The following is a 25,171-nucleotide window of genomic DNA, read 5'->3' as shown; positions in this document are numbered from 1 at the left end:
CCTCATCTACATCTATATATCAAAAAGAAGAAAGGTGACTTACCAGTAAGGTCTGCTCACCGTAAACGATTACCAGTTTATCATTCTTAACAAACTTGAGTTTCTGATGGAGAGTTGACGTTACTGCCCCAACATCATGTATCCATGGTCTTCCCAATTAACAACTATACATAGGTATATGTCCATCACCTGAAAAGTGACTTGGGAAACTTGTGGACCTATCATCATTGGGAGATCTACCTCACCAATTATTATCCTCTTAGAACCACCAAAAGATTTGACTACCACCCAATTGTGCTTCATAGGAGCACCTTGATAAGCCAACTTAGACAAAGTTTCTTTTGGCATAACATTGAGCAATGAACCTGTATCAACTAAGACATTGGACAGGGAGTCCTCAGAACCTCATAGATATATGCAGAGCATAATTGTGTTTCCTACCCTCTAGCAGCAGTTCTTCATCACTGAAACTCAAAACATTATAGGTCATGATATTTCCCACTACACCATCAAATTGATCCACTGTCACATCATGATCCACATACGCTTGCTCTAACACCTTCATCAAGGATTTCCGATGAGCCTCAGGATTCAACAACAAAGATAACACTGATATTTTTGATGAAGTCTGAAGGAGTTGATATACCACCTTGTAATCACTTCTTCTGATTAACCTTAGAAATTCTTTGGCATCCACATTTTTCTTAGGTTCACTAGACGAGCCACCAACCATAGGTTCTTGACTAACCACAACAGGATCTTTACCATGAACTTTCCTACTTGCTGACACAGAATCAACCTTTCAAAGAGGTGCTAGAGCAAACATATGTCCACTTCTAGTCATACCACTGACATTTTCTATATTCTCGACAGATCGATCTACTTCAATCATTACCTCCTTACCATCTTCCAACATAGTAGCATTATACCTCCAAGGAACAACTTTGTCGGATTCATACGGAATCGGTCCATGCAAACAAATTATCAAGAAGGTCACTACGGTCCAGGAAAACAAATTATCAAGAAGGTCACAACACTTTCCTTGCTCTGGTAATTGATTTCCAAAGGCTTCGGAATATCAAACTGAGGAACAATAACAACTAATTTATCCTTTTTACACTTAGTATTGACTTGTAAAATACCTTGGTCCACCAAGCCTTGGATATTTTTCTTCACTAACGCACATCCTTCGGGATTCCGTTCACACAACTGGAAATCTGTATGGTCATCTCTGAACAAACCAGCCTTGCATAACTTGGCATGCATATCAGCCAAATGAGTCTTCACCAAATTAACAACAGAAATCAAGTACTCTTCCGAACAAACTTCTACCATGCTGACAGAAGGTCCACCATGTTATGGTAGAGGATTAAATTATACATTAGGTTCGGCATCTCGGAACTTCAATAAACCATTATTGACGAGCTTATATGGTAGAGGATTAACTCAAGGCATGAAGCACAATTGTTCAAAACTCCAAGAAGAAAGAAGAGAACACAGGGAAAAATGAAAGCAATGTCAAGTGTTTGACTTAGGATCCACTATCAAACAAATCAAGGGACTCAAACATATGGCACAAACTAACTCAAAGTGTCAAAAATATGATCCAATGATCACCTATCAACATATTAAATTAGATAAGATTGAATCAACCTAAGAGACCATCTATAGATGACTTGAAATGTAGAAGCATTGATCAACCAAGTCAATAACTCAAGCTCAAACACCAAGTTGCACAAAAATCAATCAAAAAAGGATTTAAAATTAAAATCAAACACCAAAACATAAAAGAAAGGGTTGATAAAATCATGAGAAGTCAGAAATATTACAAATAAAAGGACCTCAAAAGTTGGATGCAAAAATATTTGAAAATGATCAAAAATAGAATTGAAAATGAAAATTAAATGAAAAATAAAGGAAAACATCAATTAAATGCAAACATGATTTTAAAAATTATGCAAAAAATGTATAAGATGTAAAATATTTTTAAAGATTTTGTATAAAAAATTTGAGTCAAAAGGTCAAAGGACCAATCAGAAATTAATTTATAAAGTTAATGAAAACAAAAATAGAAAAATAAAATAGAAAATAGTTTTAAAATGGCGCTAACGACCAGATTATTTGAAAAATGTGTGTAGTGTGTTTTCATTGGCCAAGAAAATTTGAATTTCCATCAAACACGCGCGAAGGCACTCATCATCAACCTTGGTTCATTTTCTGCAAATCACGAACTAGGTGTTTTTAGCATGAATCAAGCAAGGATTCAGCATCAACATCCATCATCATCCATGTCTCTTTGCTTCATAGCCATTGATTGGCTCTGAGCAAAGAGAATTTTCTCAAGAACACGGAGAGCTCTAGTTCTTCAAAGTAAAATTAAATGATGAATACGAAGAATAAATTCAAGGTACTTGAGAGATTTTGATCAGTGAATCACGACGAACACACAAGTAACTTGTTTGCTCAAAAATGTTACTCGTATCTACCTTTCCTGTTTAAGCTTTAGAGGTCAACAATGGTGGATTTGGGAGCCTGGTTCCAAAGAGTTTCAAGCCATGGTGATGCTTCAATTAGCTTTAGAAGGTACCAATGAGCAATTCTAGGCGAAGATTCGAAGGTAAAAGAGCTTGAATCAAAGAAATGGTTAACTATTTTTTTTGAGGTATCGGGTTCAAATGGTTTCAGAGTTTCTTTGACTATCCAAGATCTTTAATGAAGGTAAATGCTTCCTCTATTTATAGTAAAAGTGTTGTTGAGATCACACATGTGAAATAGATCTTAATTCGTGTGAATGGAGTTGAAACTTTGTGATTTGCAATCCGTGTGAGAGCACAGGTGAAAAGCGTGACTTGGGAATGATACTTGGTCGCTTTACACTCCACTTTATGCATTTTGCAAGGACAAACAAGTTTTCACATGTATTGGTGGTCCCAAGTGAAGATTTGGATGATTATAAGTTACAAGTCATGCGTGAAATGCAGAGTCCATGGCACCATGTTTGAGCTTGGGCCAAATGAGATTGCTTCGTGCGTTTTGAGATGTTTTTTTGTGCCAAATGATCTACTTATGGTGAAGAATCAAATGCAAAAAGAATCACATCAAAAGGATGCTTGAATTGAAAATGGAGTGGATGGAAACTTGAGGTCGTGACCTGAAATTCTAGGCTAGGCATTAGGTCGACCAGGCCTTGGGCTTACTTTTGTGCACACACGGGCATTTTGGAAAATTCCAAAATTGATGGACTTAAAGGCAAAATTGATGTTTGACCTTTGAAGCAAAGTTGTAGAGGAGTTCAAATTTGACATTTGTCTCAAAGTAGATTAAAAACATATTGATAAATGAGAGAGTTATGGTGTTTGGACCAAGTGACATGCCATACTTGATTTTAGGTCAACCAAACATGTACCAACTTGTGATTTCTTGCCCTTCTCTTGCATCCAAAGGCCCAATGATGAACACTTGAATACCAAATGAAGGAAACTTGATTTTCCTTTGGGGAATCTTGATAATTTCTTGAAAATTAGATGGAGATGGCATGGAAATAAACACATGAATCATACTTGAATCAAATTTGAATCATGCACCACATTTGAACTTCTCTTGATCAAATGGTGATGAATGAAGCTTGACATGAATGTGACTTAAGATTATAGGTCATGCCTTGAAGTAGAAACTCTTGTGAACCACTTGTTGACCAAACTTTAACCTTAGGAATCAAAACCCTAATTTAGAAACCAAGTTTGATCCTTTGATTGCAAGTCCCTGCCTTGTACAATAAAAAAAAGGAAACAACACATATTTTTGTATTTTGAATAAGGTTAGCAAAGTTAAAATGCAAGTAAGCCAAAAGGTAAAAAGAAAATACAAAGGGTGCTTGATGATCTCCCACAAAGGCAAACCCAAAGAGGTGAAGGGAGGAGAATGTCATGCTTGTGATCTTAGTTGAAATGCAAATGATATGATATGTAAAATCTTAGGAGTAAACTTATGGTATGACACAAACAAATAAACCTAAGTCTAACATTACTGTCGAGATACTCTTCGACATTTCGATACCTAGATGATTCGACACTTTCTTATTTTTGTTGAACATTCTACTTCGACACACAAAATTACAATTCAATAAAAAATATTAGAAAATAAAACTTTCTTTTACATTTTTCATCTTGTTATCATCACAATCTAAATTGGAGTTGAGAGACCGTTGTTGTTCATTAAATCACTGGATCACTCAATTTCCCATGTTTTGTTTCAAACTAGTCAAGTTATCTTCAAAGTCTCTTATTTTGCATTGATGAATTCCAAACAAACAAATTTATTTATTCCAAACAAACAAATTTATTTATAGGATTTAAAACCAAAGACAACAATCATTGCAGAGATAAAAATATAATATTTAAATCTAATATTTATTTAGACAGAGACAGTAGTTTAGAAAACGCTTAAAAATTAGGAGAACAAGAAAGTAACCGAGACACAAGTTGAAGCTCCTATGATCATGCAAGGGAAAAAAAAAACTCCAGCAGACCAAGAACACCATCATTAGACCATAATAGTAAACCATTAAGATGACTCTAATTTAGAACCCTAAAATTTCCAAACTATCCCAACAAAAACACCTGCAAATGTCAAAAACTTCATTGCAGACGCTGTCGAAGACACCGGAACATATCCTTATATTTCAAAATACAGAAACATATTAAACCCAAAAACATATATTTGCTAAATCACTTCTCAGACTCATAATGCCTCCCAATCAATTTCAACAGAAGGGTACTTCTTCAACCCAAAATTCTCCACTTCATCCCACTGACAGGAATCTGAAAAGTCCAAGAAAGTTACACCGGATTCTGGAGAAGACAAACCAGGTGAACATTCATCAGACATAGACAACAATAACATGTTCTCATTCTCCACCTTAAAATCCTCAAACTCGTGTAAAACCAATTCAGCCTTGGACTGTGCAGGAACAAAAACGACAGGCTTTACATCTTCAACAGAGATACAGTCCTTTTCAGTGTTCCCCTGTTTTTGAGAAACCGCCAAGGATTCACAAATAGCTTGAAGTTTGGAATCAACCGAGGAAGTGAGAGGATTATAATTTCCATAGTGACGCATGTGTGGAAAATTGAGGCGTGCGAATTCGCCTCTAAGCTTATAAGCTGCGTTATCATAAGCAAAAGCTGCTTCCTCTGCAGTATCGAATGTGCCTAACCAGAGACGAGTACGATTCTTCGGGAGTCTTATTTCAGCGACCCATTTTCCCCAATGACGCTGTCTAACTCCACGGTAGAGTTTCATGGGTTTTGAGGGAGTTCCAAAGTGCTTCATGGGAACGGGCTTTTGTGCGAGAGAGCTTTTTTGTTGTTGTTGCGAGATTTGGAATTGTGTTTGTATTTGAAGGATTTGTGATGGAGTGAGTTGGTTGAGACCTATAGAGCTTCTTTGTGTTTCGAAATTGGGATTCAAATTGTGCGATTGTTGAGAGACTAATGAAGAAGAAGAGCCAGTTTTCATAAAAGGCTCAAGTGCTTTCATGAGTTCTTCATTGTATATATCTATAGCTGTTAACATGCTTTACCAAAGAAAAATAAATATAAAAACTTAAATTTTTTTATATCTTTCTGATTTGAGTGACATTACTACCAACCCTTAGAAGAAAATGAAGGGGGTGTAGAAAGAAAAGGACAAATATTGGGAAAGAAAGGGTTTCTTGGCATTGATCTCACTTTAGTTTTGTGAGTTGCCTCTCTCTCACTCTTGTGTATTCATGTTGAGTTTTCTTGGTTTATATACTCTCACTTTGTGATGGAATTTTCTTTATTGAATCGTTTGCTTCGTTAACTTTAATTGTAGCACCTTTATTCGATTGTGGTTGTCCAATTAGAGTGTGCCACGTATGTAATAGCTCATCATTTCGGAGCTAGTTGCATGTGCCGACGTTGGATTGAGTTATGTTATGATGAATAAAAATAGAAATGGGGGAACGGGTAAAGTGTTCAATGATCATTTCGAGGATTGGATTCTCGGAAAAGCTTCTGACACGTGTTTACTTTGCATTGGCCATACTATAGTATAAAACAAAACTTATTTATGATTTAGATTCTATCAAATTTCTTTATAAAAATATCTGAAATTTTGAAATATTTATTCAAATGTACTATTATATTAATTAAAATATGATACGACTATCAAGAAGTAGAAATTAGTTTTATGTAAAATACTCTTATAAATGATCTGATTATATGATTACAGATGTTTATCAATTAGGATACTTTATATTAATTTTTATTTATTATAGATATTTTATAAATATGATTTATGTTATATTTCAATGATCGAATGAGAAAAATATAATAAATTATATTTCTCTCTCCCGTCTCTATTTTTTATTAATTTCATAACATTAATATAAAATTCTATCAAATTTTAAAAAGATAAAAATTAAAATTAAAATTATCAGAGATAATATTAGTTCATTATTTTTTTTCATTATTATGTTAAATTTTGATATTATATTTTATTAAATTATTAATAATCCCATAAGGATTACAAAAGAAATAAGTTTGTTAGTTCCTAAAGAATATATGAAGCATCCTTAAAAGATAGTTAAATAATATATTATTGACTTAATACCTTTTTTCGCCCCTTATGTTTTATGTAGGGTTCATTTTTGTCCATTAATTTTAAAAATGACCATTTTGATCCCTCGATTATTCAAAGTGGTTCACGTTTATCCTTACCGTCCTAAACGTTAGTCAAAGTCAATTGAGATGCAAAGGTGGCACACATGTGTACTAGTTTATGATGATCTGGTAATGTAATACATAAAAAGGATAACCCAGATTTCTCATTTCTCTCACATTTCTCTGAAGTTCTCTGAAACCTCACTTTGTAGAACTACGAACACATTCTTTGACGAAGGAAGTGAATCGTTGAAGAACGAAGAAAAAATGAAGAAAGTACGAAGAAAAGGGATTTCTGAAGAGAATATTGATAATGTTCTTCTTCTTCTTTTTAATCTTTGCCCAATTTTATTTTAGGGTTCATCTGAGTTTGCATTTTAGGGTTTATCATGGATTTAGGGTTTTGTGTTCCTGATTCAAAATGTTATAATTTTTAGGTATATTATAGATGAATATGTGCATGTAGTTATACACCATGGGGCTTTTTCCGAAGGTGGTGATGAGTCAAGTTATCGGGGTTCAGTTGCTAAGGTGAAGTGCAATGTTGATAAGTGGAGTTATTGAGGTGTTAGGGATTGTTAAAGAACTGAGATATGAGGAATCTAGAACAATAATATACAAGGACCCAACAATTGGTTTGTTTACTTTGAGTGATGATAAAGGTGCCCGAGATATAGTTGATTCATGTAAGGTACATAAGAGTGTTCATTTCTATGTGCAACATTCAGTTTCCCAACTTGATTATTATGATGGACCTATAGAGGATGAAAATGAAAACATGGTTAAGGTTGTAGTTAATGTTGATGAAACTGAAGATGTCATTGAAAAACGGGTAGAAGAAGTTCTCAATGGTAAAGTGGATGTTATAAGTGACTTGAATAAGACTGAGGTTGGAGGCACAAATGTTGATGTTAATGGGGATGAGGATATGGGTGAGGGTGAGGTAGGAGATATTAATGTTGATGTTAATGGGGCTAAGGATATGAGTGAGGGTGAGGTAGGAGATGATAATGTTGATGTTAATGGGGATGAAGGTATGAGTGAGGGTGAGGTAGGAGATAATCATGTTGATGTTAATGAGGCTGATGATATGAGTGATAATGATGATATGAGTTTATAGTATGGCAGTTTCTTAGATGTTGCCTTTCAAGACTCAGATGAAGACAATTATGGTTTAGTGGAAGAGGATATTACACATCTATTGGGTTATGACAAATAGGCTGAAGGTAAAGGCAAAAAACATAGTGAGGAATGTGAAGGTGCTAGTGAGAAATGTGAAGGTGCTAGTGAGGAATTGGAGAGTGGGTGTGAAACTGATGATGAGAGTAACTGTCATAGGAAGAAGTATCATGTTTTCAAAATGCCCAAGAACATGTCAGACTATAAATAGGAATTAGGAACCTATTTTGCAACAAAGAATGATTTTAAGGAGGCAATTACTTCATATGCAGTCCAGTCAGGAAGGGATTTAAGGCTCTCTAAAAATGATAAACAAAGGGCAAGAGTGATATGTAAAGAGGTTCTCTTGTATTTATTTGTTAGGGTCTCTTGCCAGCTATGGATGAGCTTTTACCGGGTGCGGAACCGAGGTTTTGCATACGCCATTTGTATAACAATTTTAGGAAGAGATTTCCTGGAAAGAAGTTGAAAGAGATTATATGGAAAGCTGTTAAGTCAACATATTCACAATCCTGGGAAAGAGAATGAGAGAAATGAGGAATGTTAATGAGGAAACGTTCAAGCACAGGATGAAAACACCTCATAGTTTTTGGAGAAAATCTCAATTCAAGACAATCTCTAAGTGTGATAGCGTGTTAAACAACATGTTGGAGGCCTTCAATAGTGCTATTATTGAAGAAAGAGTTAAGACTGTAGTGACAATGCTAGAAGAGATCAGAACATACATAATGGAAAGGTGGGCAAAAAATAGAATGAGATTTGCAAACCTTACTGATGATGACATCTTGCCCAACATTATGAAGAGGTACTTTATAAACTGCTATGTTTTGGTACTTTATAAACCGCTATGTTCTGTATACTCATAATGTAATGTTTTGGTTATTAGAATTGTGAAGATTAGTGACTACATCAACATGTGGATTGTAAGACATACTCATAATGTTATGTTATGTATACTCATAATGTTATGTTTTGTATACTCATAATGTAATGTTTGCTAAGACTATCTATTGTTTTCCAGAATGTCTGCTAAGCATATCTTTGAGGTTAAGCACCTTGAAAATGATGGAGATAAGTTCAATGTCAATTTTCAAGATCAAAGTTGTACATGTAGGAAATGGCAACTGACAGCTTTGCCATGTGTGCATGCAATTTCTTCCATGAAAAGAAGAAATTTCAAGGTAGAGAGTTACATACCAGATATGTACAAAAAAGTCAAATATCATGAGGTATACAACCATGTCATATACCCTATTAATGGCTTCAACCTATGGGAAAGGACAATCTATAATGATGTGCAACCACCAGTTTTTAGAAAAATGCTAGGAAGTCCAAAAAAGAAAAGGAATTTAGAGCAAGGTGAAGTTGATGGCTCTGATCGCAAACTAAGGAGGATTGGACTACATATTAAATGTAATAAGTGCAAAAAACTAGTCATAACAAGCTTACTTGCAAGTGGATATCCACCAGCTCAGTCTCAGGCTTAAGAAACTCAAGCTCAACCTCAGACACAACTAGCTCAATCTGAAACACAACAGTCTCAGGCTCAGACTCATGGAAATCAAGATCGGACAAAACCAGCTTAGTCTCAAACACAACAATCTTAGGATCAGACACAACCAGCTCAGTCTCAAGCTCAAACACAACAATCTCAGGCTCAGACTCAAGCTCACACAAAGACTAAAGCAAGTGGTTCCAGGACTCTAATCAAGAAGTTAAGCATTAGGAGGCCAACAAGAAGTGTGGGATCACTAGGCCCTACAACTAGGTTATCTGCATCAAGGAATGTGGCAGGCCCCACAACTAGGCTCACTTCATCTCAAGCAAGCAAGAAGAAAAAATAGATATTTTTGTTATGATATTTTAGGTCATATTTTGGTCTGTAATGTTACATATTTTGATGTTATGTTTTGGTACAATATGTTGTCTTAGGTCTGTAATATCACTTATTTTGGTACTATGTTTAGGCATTATGTCTTAGGTATGGTTTGGTACTGTGTTTTGTAATCCTTATATGGAAATCATGTTATGGTGCAATGAAAGACATATTTTGCCAATATTCTGTTGTGGCCAAATATACAAATTATAACAACTAAATTATACCAATTTGTCCAGTTAGGTTATAATGCAAATTATAACCAGTTAAGTTACAAATTATACCAGTTAGGTTATAGTGCAATGAAACCAGTTATGGTTTTCATTTTGATAGATAAATTATACAAGTAACCATACCAGGTGATAAACAACATTGCACAATTCCATTTCATTAATCTCATAAAACAATATTGTAGAAATACAATTCATTCATCCCATAGAACAATCCAACTCCATTTCATTGTACAATTACATTAATAAATTGTAGATTAATACACTTAAAGCAACAAAAAATGAATTTGTCCAAAATGTCTTCCACTTCATTGTGTTATTGAGAGCCCCCCTCAAGTTCTTCAATTAATCCTTCGGATTTAAGCAATTCCTGATGTTGATCTTCATTCTCTTTTGCTAATATTTCCAACCTCTTTTTTTATTCTTGATTTACGTGTCCCTGTCATCTTTCACTTCAGCGCAAAATCAATCAAAATAATCACATCCATTACTTGTATTCCCCTACACAGGTTACATACAACATTACCCACTGTGTAAAATCAAAATTGCAAACTGAACAAGATAGATCATACCTTATAATGTGGACATCCCCAAAATTGCTTCCCAATTTTTTTGACTATTTCCCTTCTGAGTACATCAAAATCACCACACTAGTTAGTCTCCATTGATTTTTCAAAGGAGAAGAATTAAACCCAGATTCGGAACTATAACTCACTTATCCATCACACTCAGACCCCTTTTGCGACGGAGCAGAACTTTTATGAGCCATTATTCTTCACAATAGATGTTGCAACATGAACAATAAATTACAGAAGAAGATGAAGGCAAAATGCACGAAACTCTCTTTCACACGAAGAAGATGGATGTGCTGCTGAACATATCTTTAGAGAAGAATATATCCTACGTGAAGCTGACATGGATGTTAACACTTTCACGTTTAATAGTGTTAGTGTGTTTTATCTGCAAAGGAAAAACGTGGCACATTTAATACAGTTGAGGGACGAAAATGAGCCTTTTAAAAATTAAGAGAGCAAAATGAACCCCGCGCTAAACATACGGGACGAAAAAGGCTATTTTACCTATATTATTATATAGTTCTAAAGAACTTATCAAGTATCCTTGAAGGATATCAATATTTTATATAATTACTAAATAACTTGTCAAATATCTTGAAAGATAGTAATGAGTTTATCATATAGTTTCTATGAACTTATCAAACATCTTTGAAGGATATCAAAATAATGATTTATTATATAGTATCTAAAGAACATAATAAATTATGTCTAAAGAATTGCGCAATAGATAAAAAAAATTTATCATGAATTATAAATAACATGTATGATATAGTTCTTAAAGATTATAACAATTAGTATTCAAGTATTCTTAAAGAATTGCATACATTTCAAAAGGACTCATATTTAAGTATCATAATTGTTGTGAATATAATCCAAGTTAGTTACTTGATTAGGTCCAAGTCCAAAAGTTAATTAGGGTTGAACATGTATATAAATAGATATAGCTTGTAATTCAATTGTGTACTATTCTGCTCTTTCAATAATAATAATCTTATTTTCTCTATTTTTCTCTCTCTCTTTTTCGACACAAACCCTTCCCTCACACAAGTGCCTCATGCATTAACAAATTGGTATCTCGATCTCTAGTTTTCTTTATCATGTTTTCAAGAATCACATGTTGGTGATTGTGTTTCTGAGATTGTGGGTTGTTAATTGATCGCTGCAAAGATGAACGGCAACAACGATGGTATTCCAAACTCCCTTCCGGTTCTTAAAGGTAAGAATTGGGTTAGGTGGAATAAACAAATTCAATTGTTGTTTGGCTTCCATGAAACCATTGAAGTGGTTATTACTGGCGTTCTTGTGCTTGCTACAAATACAACTGATGCTTAGAGAGTCAACCACAAGGATGCCAAGAAGAAATATTGCAAGGCGTTGTTCTGCATTCAATCAGCGGTAGACTCGGAGAATTTTGATCAGATTTCTCATGTTGAATCAGAAAAGGAGGCATGGGATGTTCTGGTGAAGTATTATGAAGGCGGTGAGAAGGTTAAAGGCATCAAGCTACAGGCGCTTCGATGATAGTATGAATTACTGCACATGGGAGAAGACGAAAAGATTGCAGGTTATGTTGCTAAGGTGAAGAATCTTGTTCATCTCATGAAGGGTTGTGGTGAAACCATAATTGATAAGATGATAGTTAAGAAGGTAATGTGTATGTTAACCTCTCACTTTGATCATATTATTGCTGCTATTCAAGAATCCAATAATCTTGAAACATTGAAGTTGGAAGATTTGACTTGTTCATTGGAGGCGCATGAGTTGAGAATTGTTGAAAGAAAGGGCATTCAAGATTCAATACAGACACTACAAGCTCAAAGATGGAAGAATCATGGTGGTTCTAACAAGTTCAAAGGCAAGACTCAGAGTAAGAAGTCTTGGTCAAACCCTCAGAAGTATAAGGTCTATTTTGAATCCTCCAAAAGAGGATAAGGAACTTCGACTAATAAAGAAGAAAAGAAAGGCGTGGAGTGTTATAACTTTGAAAAATGGGGCCACTTGGCCAAGCATTATTGGTCCATAAAAGACAAGGGAGAGACAAAAGGAAAGGATAAAGGAGCAAACCTTGCACGTCAAGATTCAGATGATTCTAAAGATTTGGTGTTTATGGCTGCAATTGCAGATAAACATGTCGACTCCAAGATCTAGTTCCTCGACACATATTGTTCGAACCACATGACTGGTCAAAGAGAGTGGTTAGAAGACTTTGACGAATTCAAGAAGAGCAAGATAAAACTTACAGATAATAGCTCATTGCAAGAAGAAGGTACATGCGACATAGTTATTCAGAGGAGAAAGGGTGGAAAAAGTATGATCAAAGATGTACTCTACATACCTGGAATGAAGTGCAATTTTCTTAGTGTTGGAAAACTGGTCGAAAAAGTTTTCTAAGTCGTGGCGGAGAATGGAGCCTTAGAACTGTTCGACACAAAGAATAATCTAGTCTTAAAGTCTCCATTATTGAAGAACATTACATTTAAGATCAAGATCTGCTCGACAGAGATACAATGCTTGAAGACAGTTGTCGACAATAAGGATAGTTGGTTGTGGCATTTGAGGTTTGGCCATTTGAATTTTAGGTCACTCAGTCAACTAATTACTCAAAAGATGGTAAATAGCATATCAAGTCTTGTGATGCCCGACAAGCTCTGTGAAGGTTTCTTAATAGGGAAGCAATCCAAAAACTTTTTTGCTTCGAATGTACCAATGAGATCCTCTTGCGTACTAGAAGCAGTACATTCAAATGTATGTGGCATGTTCGAGGATCATACCATTGGTTGAAACATGTATTTTGTTTCATTTGTTGATGAGTATAGTTGAAAGTTGTGGATCTATGTGATCAAGCAAAAGAACAAAGTATTAGAAATCTTTAAGAGATTCAAGAAGCTTGTCAAAAACTAGAGTGAAAAGAAGATCAAGGTTTTGCATACAGATTGAGGTGGTGAATACACATCCAAGACGTTTAAAGAGTTTTGTGCAGAGCACGGTATTGATCATGACGTAACTACTCATTGTTAGAACAAGAATTTGGTTCTGCAATATTTCTCTAAGTTTTTATGATAACAAAGAATGAAACAATTTGGTACCCTAATAATCTTCTCTAAGTGTGCATGTTTCTAAGGAAAAATGAATCTGAGGAACATAATATCTGACATCTAAAGCAGTCTAGAAAAGCTGATCCAACAATGAAGAAATCATATTCGGCTCTGAACATAAAACGCTTCTGAAGAATCACATACAAAATCTGATATTGAAGTTCATATCTGAAGACTCTACAGCTGATGACTCTGCAAGACAACATCAGAAAACACTCTATCTGAAGACCAGTCAAGCCAACTATCTGAAGACTATTCAACAAACAACTATCTGAAGTATAACTAATAGAATATCTGAAGACTACAAAGCTTCTTCCCAAAGACTCTGACTCCGCTCACTTTGATTCACACTCAACGAATCACTCTAATTCACGCTCAAAAAATTATTTAGCTCATCAAAATCAGAAACTTAATTAAGAAGTATTCTAAGTATGGTACAAATATCTATAAGTAAGTTATGGATTATTCTCCAAGACTTCTATGGAAAGGACAAGAAAGTTAATGTCATTAAGTCTCATAATGGATAAGAAATCTCCATCAATTTCCCTTCAACGGTATCATCTCAAAGCACTATATAAAGGCCTCATCATCATCATGTTGATTATGAAGAAACAATACAAAAGAATTTCATAATCCATTTCGATCTATATATTCAATATTCTTCATTGTATAATTCAGGAATCACGCAAGAGTTGTTGCTCACAGTGTGATCATTGATTCGTGTCCTTAGTTGTGTTCATACTGCTTACCTAGAAGCACTAAAGAAAACACTTGTAATTCTTTAAAGTTGTTGATTTTCCTCAAGTGACTTGTTGAAGTCTGTAGACTTGAGAGGGCTAAGAGATTGTTGAACTCTTAGACATTTTTGTAATCTATTGAGATTATTGGATTAAGTCCTTATTAAAGGAGAAATCACCTTGGTAGGGTGGACTGGAGTAGCTTTGATTTTCAAGCAAACCAAGATAAATTTCTTGTGTTGTTAGCACTTACTTTCGTGTGTGTGGTGTTGCAAAAGTTCTTAGTTATTGTGAAAACAATTCAAACCCCCCTTTGTTGTTTTTCTCCACCTTCAATTGGTATCAGAGCTTAGGCTATGTTATTGATTTTTGAATTAAACACTTGACAGTGTAGAGAGATCCAACGTGAGAAAAACACCATGGCTAACACAAATGAAAGAGATAGCTACAACGCTAAACCTCCAGTTTTTGATGGAGAAAAATTTGACTATTGGAAGAACAGAATTGAAAGCCTCTTCCTAGGCTACGTCACTGGTCTATGGGACATTGTCACAAATGGCTATGAACCACCCATTTCTACTGTTGGTATCACTATTCCAAGAAGTAGAATTAGTGATGATCAGAAGCGTGATTTCAAGAATCACCATAAAGCTAGAACTATTATGTTGAACACAATCTCCTACAATGAGTACGAGAAAATCACCAATAGGGACACAACTAAAGAAATCTTTGATTCCTTGAAAATGACTCACGAAGGCAATACTCAAGTTAAAGAGACTAAGGCTCTGGCCTTAATCCAAAAGTATGAAGCCTTCAGAATGGAAGATGATGAAGTTGTGGAAGTAATGTTCTCAAGGTTCCAACCCATAGTTACTGGACTCAAGGTTCTGGACAAAGGATATACTACAACATATCATATCGAGAAGATAATCAGAAGTCTTCCTAAAAAATGAAGACCTATGGTTACCGCTCTGAAGTTATCCAAAGATATGAACAACATAAGCCTTGAAGAACTTATCAGCTCCCTCATAAGTCATGAGATAGAGCTAGAGGAAGATGAACCTCAGAAGAAGAACAAATTAGTAGCTCTAAAATCCATATCAGAAAGAAGAAATCTAGAAAGGAACAAAGCCTTTCAAGCTTAAGAAGAAGACGAAGATGACTCTGAAAATAAAAATTCTGATGATGAATAGGAGTTATCTCTTCTTTCTAGAAGAATCAAACAACTTTGGAGAAAAAGAAATAACAACTTCAGAAGGCCCAGACAGAAGGGAGATTGTCCAGATTCAACCTCCAAAGGCAGACCCAACAAGGAAGTGACCTGCTACGAATGCAAAGAACCTGGACACTACAGAAATGAATGTCCAAAGATCAAGAAGGACAACTCCAGAAAGGAAAGTTTCAAGAAGAACTCCTTCAAAACAAAGAAGAAGGGACTCATGGCAACATGGGACGACTCTGAATCTGAAGCTTCAGAATCTAATTCTGAAGAGGAGCAAGCAAACGTTGCATTCATGGACACTAGCCCTGGAAGTTCATCTAGAGGAGAGTCTTACATTGAAGAGGTATTCTCTGACTTTTCTCGTTCTGATCTGGAATCCTGTTTATCAGAATCTCTGAGCTTGTAACAGAAGCTTCGCCAAAAATTCAAGAACTTGAAAAAGGTTCATGAAGAGACTGTTGAAGTATATGCTCGAAGATTTCTTCAGAGATAAGGACTCGAATATTCTGAAGTATATGCTCCAGTAGCAAGATTGGAAACTGTCAGATTGGTGGTAGCCTTGGCATGCAAGCAAGGTTGGTCGACATTACACTTAGATGTGAAATCAACATTTTTGAATGGTCCCTTAGATGAAGTTGTATATGTCACACAACCTCCTGGGTTTGTGATTCAAGAGGAAGCAAGGAAAGTATACAAGCTGCACAAAACGCTATATGGTCTTAAATAGGCACAAGGGCATGGAACAAGAAGATCGAGTCTTACTTAGTCGAATTGGAATTTGTTAAATGCAAGTCGGAGTATGGTGTCTACGTATAAGTTAAGGCACAAAATATAACCATCATATATTTGTATGTCGATGACTTGTTGGTAACAGTAAATAGCATGGAGAACTTGTCGAAGTTCAAAGAGCTGATGGAGAGGGAATTTGAAATGTAGGATATGGGAAATTTGTCATATTTCCTAGGCATGGAATTTCTAAATACCAAGCAAGGGATAATGTTGCATCAAAGAAAGTATGTCAAAGAAATACTCAAGAGATCCAGGATGGATGAGTCAAATCATGCATCCTCGCATGTCGAAACAAACCTGAAACTGGAAAAACATGGAAAAGAAGACAGAGTCAATGCAACTTTGTTCAAACAAAGAGTCGGATCTCTGAGGTATGTATGCAACAGTCGACCTGATATAGGTTTCTTAGTCGGATTAGTGAGCAGATACACGGGTCAACCAAGAGTGTCACACATGAAGGCTGCAAGAAGAATCCCGAGATACCTAAAAGGATCAATAAATTATAGAGTTATGTTTCCACAAGATTCTGAAAGCAAAAAAGTTGTTAGTAATTACTATTCAGATGCTGATTAGTATGGAGATAAGGAAGATCGAAGAAGCACGACAAGATATTTCTTTCAAGTGTTTGGTATACCAATCTCATGGTGCTCTAGAAAGTAACCTATGGTGGCATTGTCGTAATGTGAGGCTGGATATATTGCTGGATCTTATGCAGTGATCACATCGAATTACACCGTGTTTTTGACTCGGATTTCACATGTTTATTAGGACTTTATTATCATTTTATTTGTATTATGCTCTCTTTTCTCTTATTTTCAAATATTTAGCACTTTCGGACACTTTTGGAAGAAACGAAGCAAAAAGACCTAAAATTAGGGTTTTTCGGCGAAATTACACACATGACGTTGCACATGGCGGCCGCTATAGGGGAAGCCATGAGTCACCAGCCCTCAACTAGGAGGTAACCGTCACATTCCCATGATTCACCCCATTTACACACATGGCGGGCGCCATGAAGGGATGGCGGGCGCCACCTTTGGAAATCACGTTCCCACTAAAGCCCACTAAGGAGAAGTTGGAGGGCACCATGGTCTTTACAAACTGCTGAGAATCTCTATAAATAGCTCATTTCATTTCGTTTTCTATCATCCAACTTAGTTTTACAACACTAAGCATATAGTTATCATTTGTAATAGCGATAATCCGTCACATCGGGGGGTTATCGCACCTTTGTGAGATTGAGTTGGGTCACTTCGAGTTGCTGTCGTCTTTAGCTTCAGGAGTCGGAGGTTTATTTTTGTACCAGAATCGAAGCCTCCGTTTGGAGCAGGTTCTTATTTATCGCTTTATTTATTTATTTCCCGCATCGCTTTTATTTTATTTATTTCCCGCATCGCTTTTATTTTATTTATTTTCCACATCGCTTTTATTTTATTTATTTTCCGCACTCACTTTTACTTTATTTATTTTCCGCACTCGCTTTACTTTATTTATTTTCTGCACTCGCTTTACTTTATTTATTTTCCGCACTCGTTTTATTTTATTTATTTTACGCACTTTACTCGCTCTTTACGCCTCACATTCTAAAACAAACTTTTCATCATGATTAACACCGTTATGTTCGTTTGCGTTACCATGTCTGGCTAAACCTTTTAAAGGTTAGAATGTAAGGATCACAGTTAAAGTAATGTTTCACATATTGAAATCTGTACTTTAAAGGCTGTTTTGATTTTTAACTTGAGTTTTCTAAAACAAACTTGGTTAGTTTTAATTATTCGAGGAGTGCGAAAGCACCCTGGCGTAGTAACTAGGAATCTTTAACACTTTAAGGGAAAACTATTTTTGAAACTGTTTTCGAACGCGTTGATAGGTTTAAAATCAGTAAACTCCTTGTGTAAACTTTCCAAATCAAAATCACTTTTCAACTAAGTTTACGAGTCTCATTTCTTAAAAATAGGTTTACTACTTTAGCGTTTTGCGCACCTTTTATAAGTGACAATAAAAGGCCTTAATTTAAGGGTAAACTCGATTCTGAATGCGTGAAAGTGACAGTTCCCGTTAAATGGATTCTTTTCAAGAGTAGAAAATATTGCCTCATAAGTAGTTCTATTTAGACAATCGAAACATCACTTAACTGACGTGAATTACATTCAACCTGTCTTTACCTGCATTTATTATTTACCGTTATTTTGCAAACCCAATATCCCTTTTATACCGCCTTAGATAAACACCGTAACGATAGTATTCGATAGATTGACGATTGGTCTCTGTGGGATCGATATTCTTTTATATTACTTTGACGTTATTTGTGCACTTGCGAATCAAAGCGATCAAGTTTTTGGCGCCGTTGCCGGGGACTAACTTCGTCAAATTTCGTACCCTGTTGTTACACCGTATAGACTAAGGCATTATTAGAGGGTAAATGCGAAGAACCCGTAGTATCGGAAATTTAGTAGATCCTTTAGCGGAACCCGAACGTTATACTCGTACACGCCTCTTACTCATCCGAATTAAGAAAGCTATGGCCGAGAATCGCGGTAGGCGACGTCTTAAGGAATTTGCCCAACCCTCTGATGAGGAACCTAGTTCGAGTATAGTAAACCCCCTTATACCTGCTAACAATTTCGAACTAAAACTATCTTTGTTGCAACTAGTGCAACAGAACCAGTACGTGGGTCTCGCTAGCGAGAACCCGAATTAACATTTAAAAGTTTTTATCCAACTAGTCAACACCTTTAAATCTAACGGCGCTTCACCCGATGCGATCCATTTAAGATTATTTCCTTTCTCCCTCAGGGATAGAGCACGTTCATGGCTATATTCACTTCCAGCTAATTCAATAACTACCTGGGAAGACCTTAGGAGAGTATTCCTTGCTAGATATTTTCCCCCTAGCAAGACTGTTGTTCTTCGAAACCAAATAACTAGATTTGCTTAAAACCAAGGAGAATCGCTTTTCGAAGCTTGGGAGAGATATAAAAAGCTCTTAAGAGTCTGCCCACGCCATGGACTAGAACAATGGTTGATCGTTCATACCTTCTATAATGGGCTTCATTATAACACCAAGATGAGCATCGACGCTGCCGCAAGTGGCGCGCTGATGAATAAACCTTATCCAGAAGCTTGTGACCTAATTGAGGATATGGCCCAAAACCATTATCAATGGGGAACTGAACAAGCATCAATAGAGAAAAAGGAGACCCAAGGTGGAATACATGAGGTAATCTCTCTAGACATGATGCAGGAGAAAATGGACGCTTTAGCCCTTAGGATCGAACATATGTCTACAAACACTAACATCGTAGCAGTAGTCCACATAGAGTGCGAACTCTGTGGATCTAAAGGAAGCGAATCGGCGGAGTGTAACCTTCTAAACGAACTAAATACCGACCAAGTGAATTACGCCCAAGGTAACCCATTTTCAAACACTTACAACCCTGGAAGGAAGAATCATCCAAATTTCTCTTATAGAAACCAGAACCCTATCCAAAATAATGCACATCAGAGACCGCAAGGTTATCAAGCCCAAAAACCAAACCAACCTATGCAAGTTGTGCCCCAGAAGTCTAACCTTGAGAAGATCATGGAAAGCTTCATATCGGGCCAGACTCAGCAAAATAAAGAATTCCTAAACCAGAACATTCACGTTAATGAACTTATAACGCAATTAGGAACCAAGGTTGATCAGATAATCACTCATAACAAGATGCTTGAAACCCAGATCTCACAGGTAGCACAAAACCAAGCCCTGCAAACTACACCTGGAGGCCAATTTCCTGGACAACCTCAACCAAACCCTTGAGGGCAAGCTAACGATATCTCATTACGAAGTGGAACCGCTTACGAAGGGCCTCAGAACCCATCAATGAACGAGTCCAAAACTTCTAAAGAGAATATGCCTACCAACCAAGAAGAGGAACCAGAGGAATCTGATAAACAAACCAACCAAGAAGGTGAAGCCAAGGATAAAACTTACAAACCACCACCCCCGTACAAACCACCAATCTCGTATCCACAAAGACTTAAACAAACCAAAGTCAACAACCAATATCAAAAATTTATAAAAGTGATAGAAAAGCTTCATGTAGAGATTCCTTTCACCGAAGCTATCACCCAAATCCCGTCTTATGCCAAATTTCTCAAAGACATCTTAACTAACAAACGTAGGCTCGACGATCTAAAACCCTTGGAATGCAACTTTATTTCCGAGGATAAACTTGCTAAGAAGGAGAAAGATCCTGGTAGTTTTTCTATACCTTGCATTTTAGGAAACCATGTGATCGACAAAGCTTTCCTAGACTTAGGCGCTAGTGTAAGTTTAATGCCCTTAGCTATATGTAAGAGGCTAAACTTAGGAGAGTTACAACCAACTAAGATGTCCCTTCAATTAGCCGATAGGTCTGTTAAGTATCCTGTAGGCATTTTAGAAGACATCCCAGTTAGGATCGGTCAACTTTATATCCCAATAGACTTTGTGGTCATGGATATCAAAGAAGACGAAGATATCCCTATCCTTCTAGGTAGACCATTCTTATCAACATCCGGAGCTATAATAGATGTCAAAAGAGGGAAATTAACCTTCTAAGTAGGGGACAAAAATATCAAGTTCATTCTTTCGAAATTCCTGATGGCACCAATTCTAGGAGACGCATGTTATGCGATCGATATCATAGATGAGTGCATAAGAGAATTTGATCAAGGAGAACCTAAGATCGAACCATTTTCAAACCCGAATGAAAAGGATGACGATTTAGAGGAAACGGAACCTCACGAATGTTTGGATCTTACTCCAGACCCTTCACCTAATTCTCAAAAACCAGCCCAAGAACTTAAGGAACTACCCAAGAACCTAAGATATGAGTTCCTGGATGAAGAAATGAACCGTCCAGTAATAGTTAGTGCCACCTTAAACCAAGAGGAGACGAGTCGACTCTTGAATGTTTTAAGAAGATACCCCTCTGCCTTAGGGTACAACATCTCTGATTTAAAAGGTATTAGCCCATCCGTGTGTATGCACCGGATCTCACTAGAGGAGGATTCAAAACCTTCCAGAGAACATCAGAGACGAATCAACCCTGTGATGAGCGAGGTTGTGAAGAAGGAAGTCCTTAAACTACTAGAAGCTGGTATAATCTATCAGATCTCTGATAGTAAGTGGGTAAGTCCTGTACATGTGGTACCCAAGAAGGGAGGTATCACAGTCGTGCAGAACGAAAAAAGGAGAGCATGTCGCTAAACATATAGAAGGCCGATGACGTATGTGCATAGATTATAGGAAGCTCAATAAGGCAACTAGGAAAGACCATTTCTCCATTCCATTCATAGATCAAATGCTGGAGCGTCTTGCCAGGCACTCTTACTTTTGCTATCTTGATGGATACTCTGGATTTTTCCAAAAATACCCATTCACCCTGAGGATAAAGATAAAACAACCTTTACCTGTCCCTACGGATAGTTTGCTTACAGAAATACCCATTCTCGGTGTGTGGATTAGACTTTGAAGACTGCCTTGTTAACCTTGAGAAAATCCTAGAGAGATACGTAGAAGTTAACCTAGTGTTAAACTGGGAGAAGTGCCACTTTATGGTCAAAGAAGGCATAGTGTTAGGACATATAATATTTGAAAGAGGCATTGAGGTCGATAAAGAAAAAATAGAAGTTATAGAAAACCTTAAACCTCCTAAGACAGTTAGAGAAATCCGTAGTTTCCTTCGACACGCCGGTTTCTACCGACACTTTATAAAAGACTTCTCTAAAATAATAAAACCCTTGACCGACCTTCTGATGAAAGACATCGAATTTATTTTCGATGAGAAATGCATCAAAGCCTTTAACCAGTTAAAACAAGCGTTAATCTCAGCACCCATTCTACAAACCCCGGATTGGACTAAACCCTTCGAAATAATGTGTGATGCTAGCGATTTCGCTATAGGAGCTGTTTTAGGGCAAAGAAAAGATAAGAAACTACACGTAATATATTACGCTAGTAGAACCCTAGATGCCGTTCAATTAAATTATACAACAACAGAGAAGGAACTCCTAGCTGTAGTTTTCGCAATCGATAAATTTAGGTCTTATCTTGTAGGATCTAAGATTATAGTCTATACAGACCATGCAGCTATCCGTTACCTTCTGAGCAAAAAGGATGCAAAACCTAGATTACTCAAGTGGATCCTTTTGCTACAAGAATTCGACTTAGACATTAGAGACAAAAAAGGAACAGAAAACGTAGTTGCTGACTATCTTTCCAGATTAGAGCATTTAAAGCCAGATCATTTACCTATAAATGATGACTTCGCCTATGAAAAACTAGTAGCTAAGATAGATATTTCTCCCCTTGAACCTGACAGAGACAACCTTGGGACGATTTCAGAAATTAGCAGAGTACCATGGTACGCTGATTTTGTGAACTATCTAGCTGCTGATATCATACCACTTGACCTCAACTATCAACAGAAGAAGAAATTCTTTAAAGATGTAAGGCACTTCTATTGGGACAAACCACTCCTTTTCAAAAGAGGAACTAATAACATATTTTGACGTTGCATCCCGGAAGAAGAAGTCAGAAACATCATAGAGCATTCTCATTCTTCACCCTATGATGGACATTCAAGCACATCCAAGACATACGCTAAGATCCTTCAAGCTGGTTTTTATTGGCCGACATTATGGCGTGATGTCTGTGCTTATATTGTCCGATGTGACCGGTGCCAGCACGCTGGAAACATCTCAAGACGTGACGAAATGCCTTTGAAGAACATTCAAGAAGTAGAACTATTTGACATTTGGGGTATAGATTTCATGGGACCTTTTCCTTCTTCATTGGGAAATAAGTACATTTTGGTAGCAGTTGACTATGTGTCCAAGTGGATAGAAGCTATAGCCGCACCCACCAACGACACAAGAGTAGTCATCAAGATGTTCAAGAAAAATATCTTTCCCAGATTTGGAGTTCCACGACTTGTCATAAGCGATGGTGGATCGCATTTTATATCCAGAATATTTAATAAACTCCTAAGGAAATATGGAGTGAAACACAGAGTAGCAACACCATATCACCCCCGGACTAATGGTCAAGTGGAAGTATCCAACAGAGAGATTAAGAAGATCTTGGAGAAAACGGTATCAATATCTAGAAAAGATTGGTCTGAAAAGCTAACAGAAGCACTGTGGGCTTACAGAACTGCTTACAAGACCCCCATTGGAACTACACCATACCAGTTGGTCTACGGGAAGGCATGCCACTTACCTTTTGAACTCAAGCACAATGCATATTGGGCCATCAAGACCCTAAATTTGGATTACCTAGCATCTGGCAAGAAGCGAATCCTTGATATTCACAAATTGGAGGAACTTCGCCAGAACGCTTACGAGAATGCCGTTATATACAAGGAGAGAACCAAAGCTTGGCACGACAAGAGGATCGTGAAAAAGGAATTTAATATAGGAGACTCTGTTCTTCTCTTCAATTCGAGATTACGTCTTTTTCCAGGTAAGCTGCGTTCGAGATGGACAGACCCCTTTGAGGTGTTCAAAATCCTGAAATCTAGAGCAGTTGAAATTCGGAACAACTCTTGTAATCCATTCATGGTAAACGGACAAAGATTGAAGCAATACCAAGGAGGTGACATACCCACAGAATGTCATGACCAGACTCTGACCGACCCTCTAGTTCCTACCTCTAACATATAAAGTCTGAATCGTCAAGCTAACGACGTTAAACAAGCGTTGCATGGGAGGCAACCCATGACTTCTTTTCCTTTACTTTTACTTTTTTTTATTTATATTTATATTTATTTGTTTTATATGTATGTATATCTATGTGGAGACTAACCGTTATAATATTTATGATTTCAGGTGTCCTCTGTTTCTAATCTAACTTTTTAGGAATGGAGAATATCGACACCATGCCAGTAATATTCCGTGACCCAGTTCAAGAGCAGCGCTACACCATGTTTTCACAGCGCCCGATGCTGCCTACTAGATATCCCGACTCGAGTTGCATAGAGGCATTGGGCATTGAGCCTAGTGTCAGGAACTTATGCAATCAGTTACAGTGGAATGAATATACAGATGATATGCACGTGACTTACAGGAACCTGACTTTGGAGTTCCTGAGCTCGCTTGTCTACGAGCCTTATGTTGGTCACGCCAGTGATGGAGGATACATTAACTTCAGGTTATTTGGGGCAGAATACACCTTCAACCACAAGCGTTTCGGCGACTTGCTTGGTTTCAGGACTGCCTACAATGCTTCGTCCGAGCTCCCCATGAGCTACTTTCTGAGCCGAGACGTCGAGAAGTTTTGGAGCGATATCACGTGTGGAGGTAGTCCTAACCCTTCAACCCAGATCTCCAACAAGATTCACAACCCTGCTTTCCAATACTTCCAGATGATCATTGCCCACACCTTCCCGAGGAAGAGTGACCCTGATGCGCATGTGAGTGCTGAAGAGATCTTCTTCATGTACTGTACCACTCAGTCACACCCGGTAGATTGTGGAGCTTTCTTGATCGAGAGCCTATACCTTAATGCTCACTCTGCTGCGAGCCCCATACATGTCGGAAGCACTATGACTCACATAGCCTCATCCCTGGGACTCGATAGGAGACTATCTCACCTGACGCCTTATTGCAGCTACACCTTGATGGATGTTGATTTCTGTCTGGACCGTGGTCTGATGAGGAGATCCTCTTTCCATCCGGATCAATACAGGTTGTTAATTGAGGGTGAGACCATTCACTACTTCACTTTACCTGACCCTCAGGTGACTTATGTTAT

General features: G+C 37.0%; 1 protein-coding gene and 1 non-coding gene across 2 annotated transcripts; both read right to left on the bottom strand.

Moving 5' to 3' along the window:
• Positions 1–4,376: 4,376 nt before the first annotated feature.
• LOC127106603 (ethylene-responsive transcription factor ERF060) lies at positions 4,377–5,782 on the bottom strand. The gene has a single exon (XM_051043904.1). The coding sequence runs from the start codon at positions 5,572–5,574 to the stop codon at positions 4,741–4,743; it is 834 nt and encodes a 277-aa protein (XP_050899861.1). The 5' UTR covers positions 5,575–5,782; the 3' UTR covers positions 4,377–4,740.
• Positions 5,783–19,294: 13,512 nt separating this feature from the next.
• Positions 19,295–19,401, bottom strand: LOC127109255 (small nucleolar RNA R71). Its single transcript, XR_007796585.1, has one exon. It is a non-coding gene; the product is annotated as a small nucleolar RNA R71 (small nucleolar RNA).
• Positions 19,402–25,171: the final 5,770 nt, after the last annotated feature.

This window comes from Lathyrus oleraceus, chromosome 7, assembly GCF_024323335.1.
Source record: "Lathyrus oleraceus cultivar Zhongwan6 chromosome 7, CAAS_Psat_ZW6_1.0, whole genome shotgun sequence".
Lineage (NCBI taxonomy): Eukaryota > Viridiplantae > Streptophyta > Magnoliopsida > Fabales > Fabaceae > Lathyrus > Lathyrus oleraceus.
Note: the sequence above shows the minus strand (reverse complement) of the source record. Positions and strands in the feature narration are given on the sequence as shown.